The sequence below is a fragment of the Ipomoea triloba genome, chromosome 10, assembly GCF_003576645.1.
Source record: "Ipomoea triloba cultivar NCNSP0323 chromosome 10, ASM357664v1".
NCBI classification, from domain to species: domain Eukaryota; kingdom Viridiplantae; phylum Streptophyta; class Magnoliopsida; order Solanales; family Convolvulaceae; genus Ipomoea; species Ipomoea triloba.
In genome coordinates, this window is record NC_044925.1 from 28,498,057 (window position 1) to 28,518,059 (window position 20,003).

The following is a 20,003-nucleotide window of genomic DNA, read 5'->3' on the forward strand; positions in this document are numbered from 1 at the left end:
TAACTAAGTAATGGTTGTTACTATTTGTCTAGTTCCCACGTTGAAGTCTAACGTTGACCCCCCAACTAATTTGACCTGTTTATATTGTTGATTGTGACTTAAACATTGTGTTAATCTAACATTAATTAATTATAACATCATTTTATCATAGAGTATGATAATAACATGAAAAATATTGTAAGAAGATATGATTTCCCATCACGCTAAGCAAAACTAGTTGTTATACGGTGGACCATAGTCAACAATGCATTGTGGACCATTCTACAAAATGACGTTGTTTCATTAAGTAGGAGAAACAGTTGTCGTAAATCGTAACGGAGCTCCATAAAGGATACTACAGTTCATCTAAAAAAAAATTGCTTCACGTTTGTTTTTATATTATGAAATGAAACTGTAGTTATATCAAAATGAAACTGTAGTTGTGTTGATAGAAAATTGCAGTGTATATAAAATGGAACTGAATAACAATTTCATATTTTTTAGTGTATATTGTCCAATAAAACCGTTTTTATATCGAAATGATATTATAGTTGTGTTGAAAGAAAATTGAATAACAGTTTCACATATTTGAGTGTATAATGTCGAATGAAACTGCAGTTATATAAAAAAAGGAACTACAGTTGTGTTAAAAGGTAACTGCAGTGTATATAAACTGAAAGTCAACGGCGTAAAATGGAGACCGTTTCAGCCTTTTGTTTTCATTGATCAAAACGACATCGTTTTAATGCATGATCCATAATCTATTATAAACCGCGGTCCACATAAAATCGGATTACAAATTTGGGCCCATGACATGTCATTTTAAAAAATCGGATTTATCCACTTCGTTATTAATATAATAGGAAAATCTAAGATCTCAACCGTACACGTTTTGATTAAAAAATGATCATTTCTATGAATTCATGGCTGAAGATAAGATTGGATAACCTGTTTCGGTGAAGGAGTATTGCAATTTCAATCATTTTCCTTGAATTCTCAATCTATACCGCAAATGAAGATTGGTGGTGGCGCAACCGGCGTTGCGGCGAAGAAGAGACAACGTATCGGAAGCAGCAACCGTCTGTCCTCCACCGTCGCAGTCATTGATTCCTCCCGTTCCGACGAAAACCTGGACGAATGTTCTCACAAACCGTCTGCTCTTCGGCGCACCGCCTCTCACTCTCATCTCCCGATCTCCTCGCGCGGCGCGTTTAACGATTCGGCCTCCGCTGATACGGTCCTCCGGCTCTACGTTGATTGTCCTTTCGATGACGATGACGCCGAGTCGATCTCAGCCGTCGATTCTCTGGACCAGTCCGATGTCCAGATCTATCTCCATTCCGATGTGCTTCGCCGCTGCGAGTACTTCGAGACTCTTCTGTCTGAGCGGTGGTTGAATGAGTCAAAGGACACTGGAGGGGATTCTGGAAGCGCATCTAAGATGCACCGGTTTAGTCTCGGCGTTCCGGATACGCCTAGATCAATCGACGACCACATCACTGTTCTTCAACTTCTCTATACAGACGACTATTCGGCGACGATAGATAGCGTTTCTACAGCGCTGTCATTGCTTGAGGTAGCTCTGAAGTTGATATTTGAGGAGTGTATTAAGGCCTGCGTACGGTTCCTTGAGGCGGTGCCTTGGACTGAAGAAGAAGAGAAGAGAGTTTTCAGTTTAATTCCACTTCTACGAGACGAAGAAAGCAAGGACCTCCTTGCTAGGGTTGCACCTATAAAGCATGATTCCTCTGAGGACATGCTTCGGGGGCTAATTCGCGCAGCACTTCATAACCACACAAACATGGCTTTCGTAAAGGCTTTTGTTGCGAAGCTGTTGAGGGACTTCTCTTCAAAGGAGTTGGCTAGGAGGGTGCTCGACCGTGTATTCGAAATGAGCCTGAAGGTTGTGAAGGAGTCGCTGGAGGAGTATTCGAGTCCAGACTTCAGATGTGATCACAACGACCCCGAGGCAATTCAGAGGTTGAATTTGCACACTGCTATGACGAATGGGAGGCATCTGCTGTGGTTGGTTGAGAGGATGATTGAATTGAGGGTGGCTGATACAGCTGTGAAGGAGTGGAGCAATCAGGTTTCATTTACTGCTGATTTACAGAGAGCATTCCGTGATGATGCCTGGAGGAATTATGTTCCTGGACTTCCTGCTGTTGTGCTTCGATGCACTTGCAAGCTTGCCAATGCTGTCTCAACGGGGACTATCCTGGCTGATAGACAGGTTTCCTTCTTCTTCTTCTTCTTCCTTTTTAAAGATGAGATTGTTAGTTAACAAAAATATCAAGGCAATAAGAATGCTCTGAAATATTCCAATTCCGGTACTAAATGCTTTTATAGTAACTTGGACACAGGACTGAAAATTGTGAGGAAGTTTGCTTAATGTTTTTATTGTAAATCTGCAACTAATAGGGAGCTTCATATCAATACTTAGCAGTTTTTTCTTTCTCAAGCTGACTCCATTTCTTCTAGTTGATCTTCCCTGGCACTCATTGGCCGCAATTCTGCACATCAGTGATTCCCTTTTAGCCTTTATTAATGACTTCATAATATCCTTATTATGAGCTGTATTCTTCCTTGGCGGTGGTAGTTGAATGTTTCATTCTGGTAATTCACTAGTTTGCATTATCAGCATTGTTTACATGAACTTCAATCTCAATTAGAACATGAAAGAAACACTATTGGTCTTGGCTTTATGAAGCATATCTCTTGTTGTGCAATGTGCAATGGTGTATATTTATAATTTATGTTCTTTGTAAATAACAGGTTAGAATGAAGCTCGTGAAACATTGGCTTCCTGTGCTTATTGCATGCAAAGACAATGTTTCGCCTATGATGCCTAATCACAAAGCACTATATCTGGAGCTGGAAGAAACATTCTTGAGGATTATATCAACACTTCCGCTCTCTGATGCTCAGGAGTTGTTGCAACAGTGTCTTAGCTTCTCAACTCGGAATGTTGAAGACTGTCCTCACTTGATCAGTGCATTCACCACCTGGTTCCGCAGAGCAAACAGATCCCATGAGCAGAAAGACTTGGGAGCCCGTAAACAATTTGGAGACTGGGCAGACTAGTTAACATTTACGTAATCGCGTAGTTAACTCTTTTCCCTACCAAATCTGTACAGAAGTTTTTTAGTTTTCCTTTGGTGTTATGCAGGAAACATGGTACACAGTGTTCTGTTATTGTTACCTTGTGCTATGAAAGTTTCCTGGAACACCACTTGGCACTTGTGACTCTACTTTGTTTTCAGAGTGGACAGAGTGTTATATAATGATCTGATGTAGATAGACTGGCTCTTCGCTATGAACAAATTATTTTATGTAGCCCTTCTCCTCCATCCACCATGCGTCAATCTTCCTTCCCTGTTCTCCAATCTGTTCTCCTTGCTGTTGCCAACTAAGTTATTTTTGTTATTGTTGTGTGGTTTACTAGAGGGAGTCCTAATCCAATGCTAAACTTATCCCAACTTAGCCCAAGTTATATCTTATGACAAATTTTACTGTGCACCATGGTCCAAAACAGTGTCGAAAAGAACGACATATGTTCTGCGTAATTAGTTATGCTTGTATAACATATTCAATTTTATTTTATATACATTGTAGTTTTATTTCAACACAACTAGAGTTTCATTCGATATTATACAGTCTTATTACATTGAGACTTTTAATTTCATTTTATACATTGTAGTCTTATTACAGTACTATTAAATTATACGGAGTAATTCTAATTCAATTACGGTTATACACTATTCACTTTTATTTTATGTATATTGTAGTTTCATTACAATGCACAATATGTAAGATATGTTATTTAGTTTATTTTTATTCATATGGTAGTGGATGCTCTTACTAGCCATATGCGTATATAGGCATATATATGTGTGGAATAACAACTATGGGTATGAGGTATCAAGAAATATATATCTCTGCTTTGTTGGTGCAACGTGGTTCCATGGTCTAGTGGTCAGGACATTGGACTCTGAATCCAGTAACCCGAGTTCAAATCTCGGTGGAACCTGGGCGTTTTCGTTTCAGCTTTTGACAGCTTCTGCGGGAACTGGACTTCAATTTGTCATACTATTAGCATGTGAGACGGGCAATTGCCAGTTTGATAACTGTTAAGAAGCAATTTATTGAAAATGTAACAGAAGTGTGTTTCAGCCCAAGAATGTAAATTTGCCAATTTGATAACTGTTAAGAAGCAATTTATTATTCAATTACGTGCTGAAGGTGTAACAGAAATGCGTTTCATGGTTTTATAGCCCAAGAATGCAAATTTTACTCAGAGATGACATCCTTTTGATTAATGAAAAGAAACCGTCTTGTTTCGCACCGTTAACTCTGTGTGTAATATATATCAGTTTTATTTTATATACATTGTAAAATCGCTTTCAACACAACTACCATTTCTTTTTTATATAATTACAGTTTCACTGGACACTATACACTTAAATATGTGAAACTGTTAATCAGTTTCATTTTATATATACACTAAAGTTTTCTTTCAACACAACTACAATTTCATTTTGATATAACTACAATTTCATTTTTTAATAATATAAAAGCAAATGTGAGGCAATATCATTTGAGATAAACTGTAGTTTCATTTATGAAACTCCGTTAAGACTTGATGACAACTGTTTTTCTACTTAAAAAAATAATGTCGTTTTTGGACCATGGTCCACGATATAATAACTGATTATTTAATAGTAAGGTCTACACAATAATATAATGATTGTATCGCGATTAGTCCTAGTAATAAATAAGGTCACTATGGGTCCAGCCCAATTAGAAATAATTAATTGGGCCCAGGATTTGGTAAAAGGGAGACAGAGTAAAGAATAATATCTCTTGTCCGGATATTCTTTTGCCGTTGGCACTCATTTCATCACGCGTGGGGTCCACTCTAAAAATATCTCACAACCCATGTTTAACCTTGGTTAGTTAGACGCAGTATTGCAGTTCGTCCTGTTTGGTTATATACGCTTTTCACCAACTAGTAAAACAAAGAAATCAGTGATAACCAAACGCGACCTAACTCTATCCAACCAGGGTTATAATCACACTCCACTCTCGGTAAGATGGGCCAAGAGGCGCCGCGCGCGTTGGGCACCGGGAAAACCGTAACCCGCCCTAAACCTAGCTTTCTTCCGCCTATTTATTCACAGCTTCTCTTCTCTCATTTCTCATCGTCTTCTCTTGTAGTCTCTAGTTTCTGCTATTATTTTCTCCTTTGAGTCCTGAAAAAATGTCAGAAGTTGAGTACAGATGCTTCGTCGGTGGTTTGGCTTGGGCCACCAATGAAAACTCTCTCCATGAGGCGTTCTCTTCCTTCGGCGAGGTCCTCGAATCGAAGGTCCGTCTGTCTCAGAGCAGTGATCGAATCTCGGTTTGACCCGATTCGGCTTTGTTGACATGATCTCTCTGTTACTACTACTATGTTACTTGACTTGATTGATCTACTGTTCTCTCTCTCTGTGTTACTATTTGTTACTATTACTTTCCCCTGAAACGGTACGTTCATCTTCCTCTTTCTGTTGAGAGGTTAAGATCGATCGCTTTTGTGTTTCGCCCCTATAAGTATATATGTATTTGTGTTTGTTGTTGTTATAGTGTTTTTAGCTTGTGGATTTGGATGATTCTGACTTTGTTGTTGAATTTTGTGGTGGATCAGATCATCAACGATCGTGAGACCGGGAGATCCAGAGGTTTTGGCTTCGTTACCTTCAAGGATGAGCAAGCGATGAAGGATGCTATCGAGGGGATGAACGGCCAGTCTCTTGACGGTCGTAACATAACTGTTAACGAGGCTCAGTCTCGTGGAAGCGGAGGCGGCGGAGGTGGTGGCGGTTTCCGTGGTGGACGTCGTGAGGGAGGCGGCGGCGGTGGTTACGGCGGCCGCAGGGATGGTGGTGGTTATGGTGGAGGTGGCGGCGGCTACGGCGGCGGTCGCAGGGATGGTGGTTATGGCGGTGGTGGCTACGGCGGTGGTGACCGCTACTCTAGGGGAGGCGATGATGGAAGCTGGAGGAGTTAAATCTAGCTTTTATTGTTGCGTGATTGATGTTTTTGCCCATGGATCTGTTAGATGTTAGATCTTGTTAGGGTCCTGCTATGGTGTTTGGTGTTACTTTAAGTCTGCGTGATTGGTTGTCCGTTTTGGTTATTTGTGGTTCGCTTTGCTTGTAAATCTGTATTTACAAAGTTCTCGAGGAATGATGTAAACGATGATTTGCATTTTTTTGCGTCTCTGTTTAATTATCCTTTTCGTATATTCATGGTAATCGTAATCCACTTTCTACCTCAACAGCATAACCGAACCAATTGTTGGAGAAACTGTGTAATACTTGGATCTGAAAATTGGTAATCTACAGTATTAGAGATACGTCTTTGGCTGTATGCGGTTGGGAATTATTATAGCCCGTTTGGCCAAAAATAATAGTTTAAAGAGATTAAAGTCCAATTGGCAGGAAATATCGGCTAAAAGGAATTGGATTGAATTGCATTTTATATTATGAAGCTAGACAGCTAGTTGGCCATATAATATCCTTTCTCCTATTGCAATCATTTACTTTACAATATATAGATTGTAACCAACAATACAATTGATAGTTGTATTAGGTACTAAAAATAAATCAAATCTTATGCCAATTGTTTATATTTGTTCTAGGTACTGAAAAAAATAAATTGTAAATTATGTAATCACTTATCTTTCAATTAGGTGCTAGAAATAAGTTCACAGTATTCGCATTGGTGCTAGAAATTTGTCCATGATATTACACATCGTTTACACCATATAATTGTACTAGATAATACTAAAAAAATCTTATTTTTTCTAATGAGATGAGTTGTGTCACGGATCTGTTTCCGAGTGCCAAACAAGCCACAAGCCAGTGAACAAGTTAAATTATGTATATCCAAATTTAACCTAATCAACCTCTAAATGAAGAATAATGTATCATAGGAGAGAAGCTCATAGTCTTTGATTGCTTTAACTCGTTACAAACTAAAGCCTCAATTAACAAAACAAATCGTTTTTATGTTTAAAACTTAAACTATTTCAAGTCGTGTATTTAGCATTTGTGTTATTGTCACACGATGTCAGCTCATGAAGTAGTACGGCGTTAGTACAACCAATAATGCATTAGGTTCACCTAAACTCTCAACAATTAGTGTCATTCATGGAACCCAAGCTTGTACACATGCACACGCTCTTATCCAAACATCACCGCGAGGCCGCCACATACATAACGTAGCTGCAGCTGAAACACTCGTAGCTACTACGTACTACTAGTCGTCTACTATACCAGTCGTTCAATTCTTATCCCTTGTACTTGTACTCTCATGTCCCACCTTGTTCATTTTTGACCCGCAAAACAATCACTTTAAATGATATTTGTTTCATTTTAGTACGTTGGTTTAGTTACGGTGTTTGTCCTTTCCCTTTTTTGGTGTCGCAACCTATTGTAACTTGTGTTGTATAACACAATGGGGTCAGGTTTGAGTCGATGGCAATACATTATTACTTTTTTAAAAAAAAATAAAAAAAAATAAAAAATTTTCATATTAGTTAGAAAGATGGTAAGTTTTAGTGTGTAATACGAATTCAAATTTTGGTTCGGGACAATACATATTTACATTGTTTTCTCTTTTGTCATGTTGTATAGCACAATGGGTTCGAGTTGAGCTCATGACAAATTGACAATGCATTTTATCTTCTTTTTCTCTTAGAATCGAGTACTCAACTAAAAATGAGAAATTTCTCAATAAACATAACCAATATTATCAACAAAGGATAGATACATATGGAAATCAAGATTCTCATTCCAGCTTCAACTTGACTCCTTGCTCAAAGAATTTCATTTCCTGGAAGATGAGAGGATCTTTTATTGACTTATTTGTTCCAATGTAGGGCCTGCCAGATGCCAATGGCTGCATCTTTATTCCTTAGAATTTCTTGATTCCTTACATACTGATACCAGAAATTAGCCATCCCAGATTGTATGCAAAACTTGATGAATTTAGAATAAGGAAAACAATATAATTGCAATGTATGTGCATGCATGGACCATTTACTGCAAGCTAAGGTCCAAGGTAATGTAGGTTTTGCAAGTTGCAGAAAGGACCAACCTAAGCTAGATCCCTAATTGCCAATTGGTAGACTTAGGAAGAAGGATCCATAGATGTTGCTTTCCATGAGAGATAGAGGTGATGATTGGTTGAATCCCAAATATCTGCACAAATGCATGCATATCTTTTCAACCCCCACACCCTTCAATTCTTTCTTTTCTTTGTTTCATCCTACAAAGTTGTTCCCCTGTAACTTTCCACTAATCATAAGCAAATTAAAGTCCATCCCCCACCCCCTCACCATTTACAAATAATATGTATATCAATTAGTATCTGTTCATCTATACTTTCTCAACTTGTTGAAGCACAAAGAGTCAATACCGCCTCCACTGAAGCTCGATCTCATGACCTCCTATATGGGAGAGTCACTACATGTCATCTGAGCACATATCAAAAGTTTAGAAAAACAAGTTTAGCATCTTGTTGAGGTATATTATAACTACCGTTTTAATAACTATAAATGGTAAACATTTGATCTTGACAATCAGTATTAGGTCATCTTTAAACCATCAGAAACTCGGTTAAGACTTAAGACTAAGAATTAAGAAGAAGCAAGAATGCAAGATTGGGAAGAAGGCTGTAGCATTGCCAGATTTGCCATGAAAGAGCCACCACCAAAGAGGGACCCCTAAAGGGAGCCTTTTGGGTCATCTTTTGGCAAAGTTGGTCCAACGTATTCCAGAATCATATGACTCTACTTGTGAATTGTCGGCGGACATTACATTATAGGACCAGATAGGATAGGTAGCTAGTTAGGGGGGGTACTCTAATCCCAACTTGCTGATACTATATAGCTCCCAATCGTATGGTGTTCCAGTGCCAACGTTTGCTTCTGCTGCTCCTTTAGTTTCCATATATATCTCGGATCTTTCTACTGTTCCCAATCAATCTAATCTAATCATCAAATTGCTTCAAACACCCATATCTTGTAATATCATCTTTGCTCAAGATTCTTACCCAATTATCAACTTGATTGATTGAATTGAAGGGCATCAAGCTTGCCCTTTCCCCTTCAAATCTGTAGCCTACACCAGGCAATGGACATGGTAAAAATGAAAACTTGCATTAGTTAGTTCTTAGTGTGAGCGGCCTATTAATTTTCTTGGTTTAAACTGACCAGTTATGGGTAACCTAGGCTGATTTACCTCTTTCTGGTCGTTTGACAGCTAGGATGGGGAGGTTTACCCGGTGCTTATTTTCAGGTAATGTCTGCAAGTTTTCCTCGTAACCTCAAAAATGGCAACTTGGTTTCTTCACTTTAGCTGTCAAAAACATAGCAACAGATCAATGTAATTAGAAGTGCAGATTTGTACCAAATCATCCCAAGACTAGGGCAGTTTTGGCTGACAGATGCTAACAACATTGTAATTTATGAAGTTTACGAAAATGGGTGTTGAAATTAAGGATAAAGACAAGGTGATTATGGGTACTATCACATTTATGATGGTGTTTCCAATGATTATTTTAATACAGTTGACTGTTTATATGATGTAACTAAAATGTTGTAAACTAGGGTCTAGCTTGTCTAGCTGATACACTTGCCTAATTATTGTCTGTTTCTCATCTAAGTATCAGATGTGGACAAGGCAACTCACTTTAGCCTGTTTTAGTCCTCAGGGTCTAACTATAAACCACGAGTGCTTGAAAACGTCTTTTCATAATAATACACAATGAAATTGGAAACCTAAAAGAAAAATTGTGAGAATCATGAATTAACTGGTCTCGAGCCATCCTCGTGCCCCCAATAAAACAGCCAAGGAACCACCACACAAAATTTTGGATTGAAGGAGATATTCTGAAGATTTGATGAGAGCCCTAGTCTAGTAATAATGCAGAGAATATATGAGAGTTATGGCTGGTAAAGAAGTGCAGTACAATGAGTACAGAATCGATCTTCAGAATGAATAAGTAAAGATTTACTCTGTCCACTTCCCCCTACCCTGCTTCAACAAAAACCAAACCTTTTTGAAACGAAGAATTATAGTAATTCAGGTTCGAAAATAATGCATTACAGATGAAAGAAGGAAAATGGGAAAACCACTTCTTACAACCAGACAAAGAAACGGACTCTCGGATTAAAAGATGGACAATACAGTTTGCTGATCGCTTAACAAAAAAGATAATAAAGTCATAGGAAAGTAGGCATTTTTTTGCATTTCTCTTGCCTAAAGGCTAAAACCCAACACAAGAAGATTTGAAGATAAGGGTCCTAACCTGCACAGCCCCAAACTGACAAGATTCCTGGGACACGTGTCAAACATCCATTAGTCTGCTCCAACATGACATAATCATTGTACGGACGACTTTATCTCACCATGGCATATTGTTTCCAAGGCATGAATTGAATACCTCAGAAAGCACACACACAGAAATACATCCTTGTACCACATACATCTGCTGGTGTATACAACTCATCAAATTTGTAGTCTTACTAGCCTCTGAATGAATCAGGGACCCATAATGTTCATTGCCGCCAAGCAAATTAAAGGGCTTTCACACAATTCTTTGTAGTAATTTGCAGTAACTAATGCATTATATTTCTCCAATACTTTCTTTCTGGATGACCAGGAAATCCACAGCCACCACTCGAGTGTACAGTACTAGGTAAAAACTCGCTCTTGTATCCCTTGCCCGAGATAGAATCAGAAAAAGCTAAACCAGCTTAAGTTGTTCATAACTGACTGGCTTTCTCCAAAACTGCAACTATGACAATTCAAGAACACTACAAATGTTTGGGAAAGATCTGAACTTTCTGAGGCACAATTTACAGATATCAGAGTAATTGTGAAGAAGGGATTAAAGGGTTCTTGGGGAATACTGATTCTTGAGAAACTGTGATCATATATAATAATTCAAGAACACAGAGATATTTTTGGGAAAAATTTTGATCTTTCTGAGAAATTTACAGCTTAGATTGAGAATGATTGTGGGAATTGAAGAATAGTAGTGATTGTGGAGGAATTGGTAAAATGTTTTGCACAGTTTGGCCAGTTGCCCTACATCTCGTGTGGTTCCTAAGGAGACAAATCACTAAAATTCTAAACTCTTTGCAAGTTTTATATAGTCCACTTGGTGAGACCCCACCCCCCCTTCATTCCTGGAGCTGTATATAAAGAAGTATCCTTCCCCTCACTTTGACACACACTTTCATCCATCATATATCTCGATCAATATATATATTATTAGCAACACTTTTCTCTCAGCCATTCAAATTCAAAATCCCTAGCTCTTTTTTTAATTAGCAAGAAATAGCAATGGCTTCAAGTTCAATGTCTTCTCAAGGCTCAGGGACTTGGACTGCCAAGCAGAACAAGGCGTTTGAAGAGGCATTGGCGGTGTACGACAAGAACACCCCCGACCGCTGGTCCAACGTTGCCAAGGCGGTCGGCGGCAAGACCGCCGACGAGGTTAAGAGGCATTATGAAATCCTGGTTCATGACGTCAAGTACATTGAGAGTGGCCGTGTGCCCTTCCCCAACTACCGAACCACCACGCGCCGCTCCTCCGATTAATCATCATTTCATCAACACTTCATAAAAAGGTAGAAGCCCTACTTATATATTCCACTATATAATTCTAGGAAAAGTCCATAATCCCGACCATTACTGAACACAACCATGTATGCTTTTAAGATTGTACTGAAAACTATCCTGTTGTCCAATATCTTAGAATTTTCTCTTTGAAAACCTCATATGTAACTTTTGTCCGGTAAAATAAAGAAAGAAAATCATTTCACAAGATCCCTTACTAAAATATCTAAATATTATTAAAACACAAACTTTTGAATCTATGCCACACGACCTGTCGTTCAAATTCATTATCTCATTCTAATTAAGGCAATCTAGTGTCGAACATAAATATAAACAAGTAAACGTGTATTTTCCCGATTGATCAACTTAGCTCTACTTCACAAGCAACATGCCTCTTGACCCTTTGTATGTATGTATACATATATGTTCTTACATGCACGCTACCACTTAAGCTAGCTAAAAGGAGGTTTAAGTGAAGGCATGCACCATCTATCCATGCACACTACATCTCAATCATAGTACGTTTTAACGTTATATTATTACTACAACCTTTGAAAGAACATCGTACATACGTTGTGATTACGTAATGGTAACAAAAAATTATAAAATGTGGCATATTGCAGATTAAATATTGCATGCATGTCAAGTTGTCACGTTATTAGTTGCATGTAAATTGGTGATCAACTGTTCCCAAGCTGACTGGCTTTGTGTATTTTCATGCATGCAGGCCACGAATCTGAAGCAATCTCAGCTCGTACGTCCTTCAATTTATTATTGTTATAGATATATAATTAATATTAATATTATGATTATTATTGTTAAGTGTCAAGATAAAGCAGTACCTACTACATGGGTTGAATCCAAGAATCAGTAGTAGTGATTCTTTGAAATATTGGAGAAATTAATGTGTTAAGGTTTCTGTGTTTGTTTCATCTGTTGTACGAAGTGTACGTCGTTATTCATTCCATTTCCTATATATTTCCTGTGTAATGTTCCTCTTAATGATGTAATAAAATTTTATGTATCAGTAAAACATGGTACCTTTTGTGTGTGTGTGTGTATTTTTTTTATTTTTTTTTTGGTTATATATACATTTATGTTATGTACGACATTATACAAGCTGACTAGATGCTAGCTAGCTTGGTCACAAGAATCTATATATAGTAATATTTATATATGGTACTTTTTCACTTTGCATTTTTGCATAAAAAACAAGGGTAAACAGTGTTGTATTATTATTATTTACAAGCATTTTTTAAGATGTGTTATCATGAGTTTAGAGTGTAAGCGAGTATTAATATTTTATTTTTTTTTTAAATTTCGAGTATTAATATTTGATATACTTTGTTATCATGACTCTTTACCGATTAGAGATACAAGGTGGACTTTGCTCAAAACGTACATTCGAATAGTTGTCACAAACTTTCTTGTAAATTAAAGAATTAATATATATGTTAAATAGAATATGCCGAAGTATGTATAAGTGGTGATCAATACTAATGGATAATGAAGGAATAAAGATCGAAAATTGACAAATAACAAAAGACTTTACAAATGCAATCCTCTAATCATTGGACCGGCCATGAAATGGTCCCTCTAGCCTCTAGGGGTCTAGGGACATCTTATGAAAACGTTGTTTTCTCATCGTGTAGGAAAACTCGTCTTCTTCTATATCATGAATTTACAAGTACTAGTATATGTACTTAGGTTTCTTCACCAAACAAATCTTTTCAAGTTTAAACAATATTAACATGATTTTTGCTGTAATAATACTAATTAATGTTCACAATTTTTGTTTTGTTTTGTTTTTTTAAAAAAAAAACTTGAAAATGATGTAAACGCATACGATACACCATTTTTTAATAAAAATGAAATAAAATACGAGTTAATGACTTATTTGGTCCCTTAATTATATATAGCAAAATTATCGATTTGGTCCTCAACTATCATCCAGTTCAAATTGTTTCACGCCTAGTGCGTCTGTACCCACACATAATACAAGAAGTCACATTTGTTCTGTCAACTTGCCAAGATTACTCATGTTATTCACTAAAGAATTGTAGCGCCACATTTCTAAATAAGAAATATTTGAAGGGGCTAAATCACAATTTTTTTTATTCCATATTAAAAATTATTATTATTATTATTATTATTATTATTATTATTATATATATATAAGTATCTTTTAATCATATATTTTGTTTGTACGTGTAGCTTTGTCTATCTTATATATAGTGCATTGAACTTAGGTCAATCATCTCTTATTATTAGTTGTCTTACTTTTATTTTGTTTTTTTTTTTTTTAAATAAGGGTGTGTTTGGTTAGTGGGTTTAGGCATAAGGAATGGGTATGAAAGTGATTGTTTGTATTTGGTTGATAGGTTTTGTGAATGCTATTATGGGTTTGGAATACCCCATTAATGACAAAACTCATACCCTTATTAAATAAGGGTTTCATCTCCCTTCCTCCTTTCTTCCTCAACTATTAATAATCATTCTCATTCCACCCAATTACCAAACATGTTAAATACTTTCACCAAAACCCAAAACCCATTACACCAAGTATTTGATACTCACCCTAAGTTGTCTTAATTATATATGCACCATCACATCTATTTTTGCTCCAAAATAGGATTGGGTGATAATAATTAAGGCTTTAAATGGTAAATTGGTAAATATTATAAAGTTTTAAATACTCAAAATGCACAAAGTAAAATTATAAAGTATCATACATATATAAAAAGTACAATTGTCTTGTCCCAAAAGTGATGTCTGAGTGGTAGATCGAACATGATTGTTATATCATTAGATGTTATTTTCATGGGAGTCAGTCTCTTTTCATTGCTGTCTCTAATCATCTCTCCCTTTTCGATCTTTGATCTCATTGGAGCATACTTTTTTTCTCTTTTTTTTTTCCTTTTTTCTTTGGGTTATTCATCCTATATTCTTTTCTATTTTTTTTCCTCCAACTTTCTATCCATCCAAACATGAAACACCAATGAAATGGACGTATTAAGAAGCAATATAATGATTGAGGAAGATTGAGGCCACACATTTCCCCAGTTGTTCAGAGTTTCAATTCGACAGTGATATCTTGAATTAACGTTGTAAAACAATGACTTCTCGCATATTCATTTGTTCAATTCTTGAAGCTGGCCACACGCCAACTTTCACTCAATTCATTGTCGGATGCCTTTAATATCCCATTCCCAATTCATCACTCATTGTTGCTTGTATCCATTTTGATGTCCCGTCATGTCGATTTCCTTACTCTTGAGTTAGTCAGGTGAGTTCAAAATTAGTGGACGAGATAACTGTACTTTATAAAATGTCTATTGAATTATTGATGAGTCCGTCACAATCGATTAATCATGAATATCATTAAAATTTCAACTCCTTTTTCTAAGATATGAAGTAATACTATACGAATCAAATATCATAGTAAGCAAAATTTGGTGTATATATATATAGTAAGGTCCTTTTTCTTATATTCCATGATGATTAAATGTGGTACAATTGGGACTATATGATACTAGGGTGTAGCAAGGTCCACGACTAATGAATTATGTTCGACTTCCTGGTCCATTCCTTATTTTGTATACAACTTTAAAGGACAAAAGATCAAGGAATATATACACACACATGTAGATTGGTCCGATCAACCTAGGCCGGCTGGTTAATCAAATTAAAGCATTATATTGGTAAATATGGATGGCTTAATTTTGGGCTATCAACTATTCGTCTACGTCAGTGGAACATCATCAAAGGGAATCCACATAGAATTTTGCATATAGACATTAGTGGAATATTGCGTAGTGGGATATTATAATATTCTTCCCCAATCAATTAAAGTTAAATTCCTTCTCCAAAGGTCCCCATCCTGACCTCAGAGTCAAATGTCAATGCATACAAAGGATCTGTCTAAGGTTACTATTACATTGAACTAAAGAAATAATTGACCCAAGAGCCGTAATATGCAAAGATGCTAATTTAATAACAATGGGACTACATGATTCAGACCCAGGAACCCTAATTTGCAACAATGCTATACGGGCATTTAGTCACTGTAGGTAAGAATAGGGACCTTAACCACAAGAAAATCTTTTGGGAGCAAAAATATGGCTATATGAAAGTGCATGATGGATATATTGGAAGTTCACCCAAAACAAATTGATCCGGATGAAGGATTTGGGTGGAGCCCCGTGCTCAACCCAAGCCACACTCGGACTGGGCTTCAACCTAGGCCCCAAGCCAAGCCTAGCCTAGGCCTCGGCCCCAAGCCGGGCCCAGCCAAGGGCATCAGTTTTGGCCCAACAAGGGTCCATACACAAGTGGAGATTACACCAACAACCAATTCTTCCTTTTTAAGGTGAGGTGAAGATTAAAATAGTGGAGGTTTTCAAGCATAAATGGTGGTGTTATTGTCTTGTTAAGACATGACCTTTTTCTCTATATATCTAACTATTCATTGTAATAGTATTTACACAACATATCAATACAACTTGTCTTCATGACTTGGCATTACTTATTTTGTCATTACATTCCTTGTTCTATGGTTTGTTAATTAATTAAATCCATCAGAGCTATTAATACTAATTGATCATATCACTGACCCTGCCAAAGCCATGCCAGGAGAGTATTTCACCGTGAAATAATAACAAACATTTCACCGTAAATTATAATTGTACCATGTGCAATCAACGCTAATATCGATCAGCTCTGGTTAATTAATATATGCAGCAAATAAATCATGAAAAATATGTGCAGTACTTAAACAGAGCAGTAAATCCGAAAATGAATGTGTTTGATCGCAGTTTTGCTGCGATTCGGAAATCACTTTGATTGCGTTTTAGCGATCAAACCTCCATAAAAACGTAAAAATTTTGCAATCCGGAACAAAACAAAGAGACGCAAAGGAGTTAGCAATGGCGTGATGGAGAGGAGGAGCTCAGTGAATTAGAATGGATTGGAGAAATTATCCTCAGCAATCAATCAGATTAACGAGATTATTATATCCTCATCATCGCATACCTCCTCTCATCCATCACATCGCCATCGCTTCAACTAAAAATCTGTGAAACCCTAATTCTTTCCAGTGTGTGGCAGCTAAACACTACAGAACGCAGAAGCATTTGTGGAGCAGAGGGCTAGGGCTTTTCGTTATTTATAGACAGAACTCGCAGAAGGTGGCTTGATACAAAATGGGCTTCGAAAGAGTAAAATGGATCTCCTTTGTACTGGGCTATTGCACCAAGCGGGCTTATATATGGACCCATTAAGTGAATAGTGGACCGAATTAGCATTTGACTATAACAACCCATTAAGCGAATAGTGGCAAATTATTCTGTGGATCACGGTCCAAAATACATCATTTACATACTAAATGCTTAAAATTCAAATTGTGAACACTATATTACAATGCAGTATCTGTTTATAACTACTAACAACTTGGTGTTACTAGACCAAAAGACCAAAAGGTCCTTGGTTGTCTATAATTAATCTATTATATACATTCAGTTAATAAATTATGTGTAAATAAATTCAAAACATAATTTGTTAACTGCTAAATGTTAATGTCATTTTGTGAACCTGTTACGTGGTATAATTTATACGCCAACGGGTGTGTGGCTCTGATTGCAAGGTATGTGAAACAACTCGACGAGAGCATGAGATAGGCAATTGGTAAGACAGGTAGTTGTAGAAAGAGTCAACTACATAAGTGTTTGCATGGACATTAAACAATGTTGCATACTGGTTGGAATATGCTCTTATGAGTTTAACCTAACACATAATTATCCATTCTTATGCAAAGACATTTTTTTCCTAAATGAAATAATGCAAATACATGCCTAAATAGGTTTAGAAACAACGAATGGTGCTCCGGCTTTAATGGAGAATGGTTAACTACCTTCTTGACAAACCCAACCTAAGGTGGCTGGGAATGCTCAGCCGCCATAGGGGTAGTGAGAAAAAGACTAGACCGACCGAAAAATTGACAACTAAAAATCGAGCTGATCGAACACTGTAAAAAGCTCAGCTAAAAGGGATTGACAAGAATCAAACTTATAAGTATTGGATTAATGCTCCACCCACTCAAACACTCATATTTCGGGGTCGGATAAAAATTTACAATTTTGAATATATGCTAATGTATTCTTTCATGTATATATAATTTTTATTATCTAATAATAATATGACTTGTAAAATATATGACATATAATATATTCCAAGCCTACCCCTGAATTGATAGATGTGTAAAATAAATTGCATGAGAGTGACTTTTACTTGTATAGTGGTATTGTATGCAAATATGCAATGGCAGTTTGGTGAAGCTAACTGCAACTTAGACTTTTGGTGAAAAGAGGGTGAGCTGAAACGACCAAAAATTCGTTGACCTTACTCCTTAGCCACACAACAAGGGTGGAATCGTCATTTAAATACCGGAAGACATGTCATCCTAGTCCCATACTTCCATGCCCTTTACGTAGTAGTAGTTGGTGAACTCACAACACTACAACGTACGAATTGTTTAATGAAACTTTTATTCTCATCAGCGCACATGGATGTTTCTTCCTTGGGAATCCATGTCCGTCTTGTATCTCTCTTACTAACTTGCGCCGTCACCGTCATCCTGGCTGCGGCGGCTTCTGACGGCGTTAAACTTAGGGAAACTTCCACCGCCGTTCTCATTGTCGTGGACCAGTCCGGGCATGGAGACTATATTAAGATACAGGACGCCATTGATTCCGTTCCGTCCAAAAACTCTGAGCTCGTTTACATTTCCGTTAAGCCGGGGACCTACAGGTCTGATTCCTAGTTAAAAGACTTGGATTCCTAGTAAAAGATTCTGTGTGTTTTGACGGAATTGGTTTTCACTTTTTGCAGAGAGAAAGTTGTAGTGCCTGTTGATAAGCCGTTCATTACGCTTAGTGGAGATGACGCTTCCAACACCGTTATAACGTGGAGTGACGGCGGGGATATTATTCATTCTCCAACACTCACAGTTTTTGCTTCGGATTTTGTTGGAAGATATTTGACAATTATGGTAATGTAAACATGGGCATGGGCAGTTTCTGCTTTAACTCATCATAACTGTACATTCATGCATGTGAATTGCCTATTAGCTAGCTAGGCGGGCCTACATTTTTTTTTTTTCTAGTATTACTGACTCTATTACAATGCAATATCTGTTCATAACTACTAAACACAAGTGCAACTTGGTGTCACTAGACCACTAGGACCGGATTGAAACTACTTTGTATTTCTATGTGCGTAGAATACATTTGGGAGGAGTGGGAAAGGAGTGGCGTTGAGGGTTTCAGGAGATAGAAGTGCGTGGTATGGTTGCAGGATTAAATCTTATCAAGACACTCTTTTGGATGAAGCTGGTAAACATTATTACAGCAACTGTTACATTGAAGGCGGCGTTGATTTCATATTTGGTAACGCCGCTTCTCTCTTTGAGGTAAGCTAGCTAGCAGGCTTAGCATCTAGGCAGGGCTATATGTGTATATATAAACAAAACTCTATATATGTATCATCAATCATGCACGCACTTGGATGCTGGTGCAGGGGTGCGAGATACACTCGATTGCAGTAGGGGGTGGAGCAATCACTGCTCAACGCAGAGAATCGGCTGAAGAAGACACTGGTTTTGCCTTTCTGGGATGCAAAATCACAGGCACAGGAACCACTGTGCTTGGCAGACCCTGGGGACCTTATTCCAGGGTGGTTTGGGTCTCGTCCTACATGTCTAGTGCTATACAGCCCGAGGGTTGGAATGACTGGGGCGATTCCAAACGTCAAAGGTATTTTGGAAACATTACAAAACAGAACTTATAGTTTATTTATTAAAACAGAACTTATATATGTACACCATACTAATTTTATTTTATTTATTTTTAAATGGTTATTCTTCCATACTAAAATTACTCAATAATATTCACTAGGACGGTATACTACGGGGAATACAAATGTTACGGTCCAGGTGCTGATCGATCAAAAAGAGTAGAATGGTCGCGCAGCCTATCTAAGGGGGAGGCTGCACCGTTCATGACAAAGAAAATGATCCAAGGGCGAGAATGGCTTAGGCAAGCACCCACCAACTTCAAGAGGATAAGCTCTTGTAAAGACATGCCATGTTAAAGAGTGTTTGCGTATATGTGCACATATATTGTACAAAGTTGTAAAAAGTGTACGTATTTGCGTGCGCAACTGATTATTAATGGTATTAATATACTACAAGTGTTAGTAGTTGGAGTTATTAGCGAGTTGATATCCAAGAATTAGAGTTGCACATACATCACAACTTTATGGACTTTTATCCCACATGAGGAAAATAAGGACCAAAGT

The 20,003-nt window shown here is 37.3% G+C and overlaps 4 protein-coding genes, 1 long non-coding RNA gene and 2 other non-coding genes across 7 annotated transcripts; 5 read left to right on the forward strand and 2 right to left on the reverse strand.

Annotated features, from left to right (window-relative positions):
* Positions 1-876: 876 nt before the first annotated feature.
* Positions 877-3,365, forward strand: LOC116032045 (BTB/POZ domain-containing protein At3g05675-like). Its single transcript, XM_031274434.1, has 2 exons — positions 877-2,212; positions 2,755-3,365. The coding sequence occupies exons 1-2, from the start codon at positions 992-994 to the stop codon at positions 3,061-3,063; spliced, it is 1,530 nt and encodes a 509-aa protein (XP_031130294.1). The 5' UTR covers positions 877-991; the 3' UTR covers positions 3,064-3,365.
* Positions 3,366-3,937: 572 nt separating this feature from the next.
* Positions 3,938-4,009, forward strand: TRNAQ-CUG. Its single transcript has one exon. It is a non-coding gene; the product is annotated as a tRNA-Gln (tRNA).
* Positions 4,010-5,131: 1,122 nt separating this feature from the next.
* LOC116032645 (glycine-rich RNA-binding protein-like) lies at positions 5,132-6,252 on the forward strand. Its single transcript, XM_031275311.1, has 2 exons — positions 5,132-5,347; positions 5,666-6,252. Exons 1-2 carry the CDS (start codon positions 5,240-5,242, stop codon positions 6,026-6,028), a joined length of 471 nt encoding a protein of 156 aa, XP_031131171.1. The 5' UTR covers positions 5,132-5,239; the 3' UTR covers positions 6,029-6,252.
* Positions 6,253-8,642: 2,390 nt separating this feature from the next.
* Positions 8,643-9,599, reverse strand: LOC116031418. The gene is made up of 2 exons (XR_004100588.1): positions 9,267-9,599; positions 8,643-9,146 (listed from the first exon to the last, which is right to left on the reverse strand). It is a non-coding gene; the product is annotated as an uncharacterized LOC116031418 (long non-coding RNA).
* A 1,679-nt stretch (positions 9,600-11,278) lies between these two features.
* Positions 11,279-11,874, forward strand: LOC116032895 (protein RADIALIS-like 1). Its single transcript, XM_031275634.1, has one exon. The coding sequence runs from the start codon at positions 11,376-11,378 to the stop codon at positions 11,631-11,633; it is 258 nt and encodes an 85-aa protein (XP_031131494.1). The 5' UTR covers positions 11,279-11,375; the 3' UTR covers positions 11,634-11,874.
* Positions 11,875-16,597: 4,723 nt separating this feature from the next.
* LOC116033759 lies at positions 16,598-16,679 on the reverse strand. Its single transcript, XR_004100930.1, has one exon. It is a non-coding gene; the product is annotated as a small nucleolar RNA U30 (small nucleolar RNA).
* A 1,455-nt stretch (positions 16,680-18,134) lies between these two features.
* Positions 18,135-19,917, forward strand: LOC116031419 (putative pectinesterase 11). Its single transcript, XM_031273621.1, has 5 exons — positions 18,135-18,455; positions 18,537-18,696; positions 18,928-19,116; positions 19,224-19,459; positions 19,601-19,917. The coding sequence occupies exons 1-5, from the start codon at positions 18,184-18,186 to the stop codon at positions 19,794-19,796; spliced, it is 1,053 nt and encodes a 350-aa protein (XP_031129481.1). The 5' UTR covers positions 18,135-18,183; the 3' UTR covers positions 19,797-19,917.
* Positions 19,918-20,003: the final 86 nt, after the last annotated feature.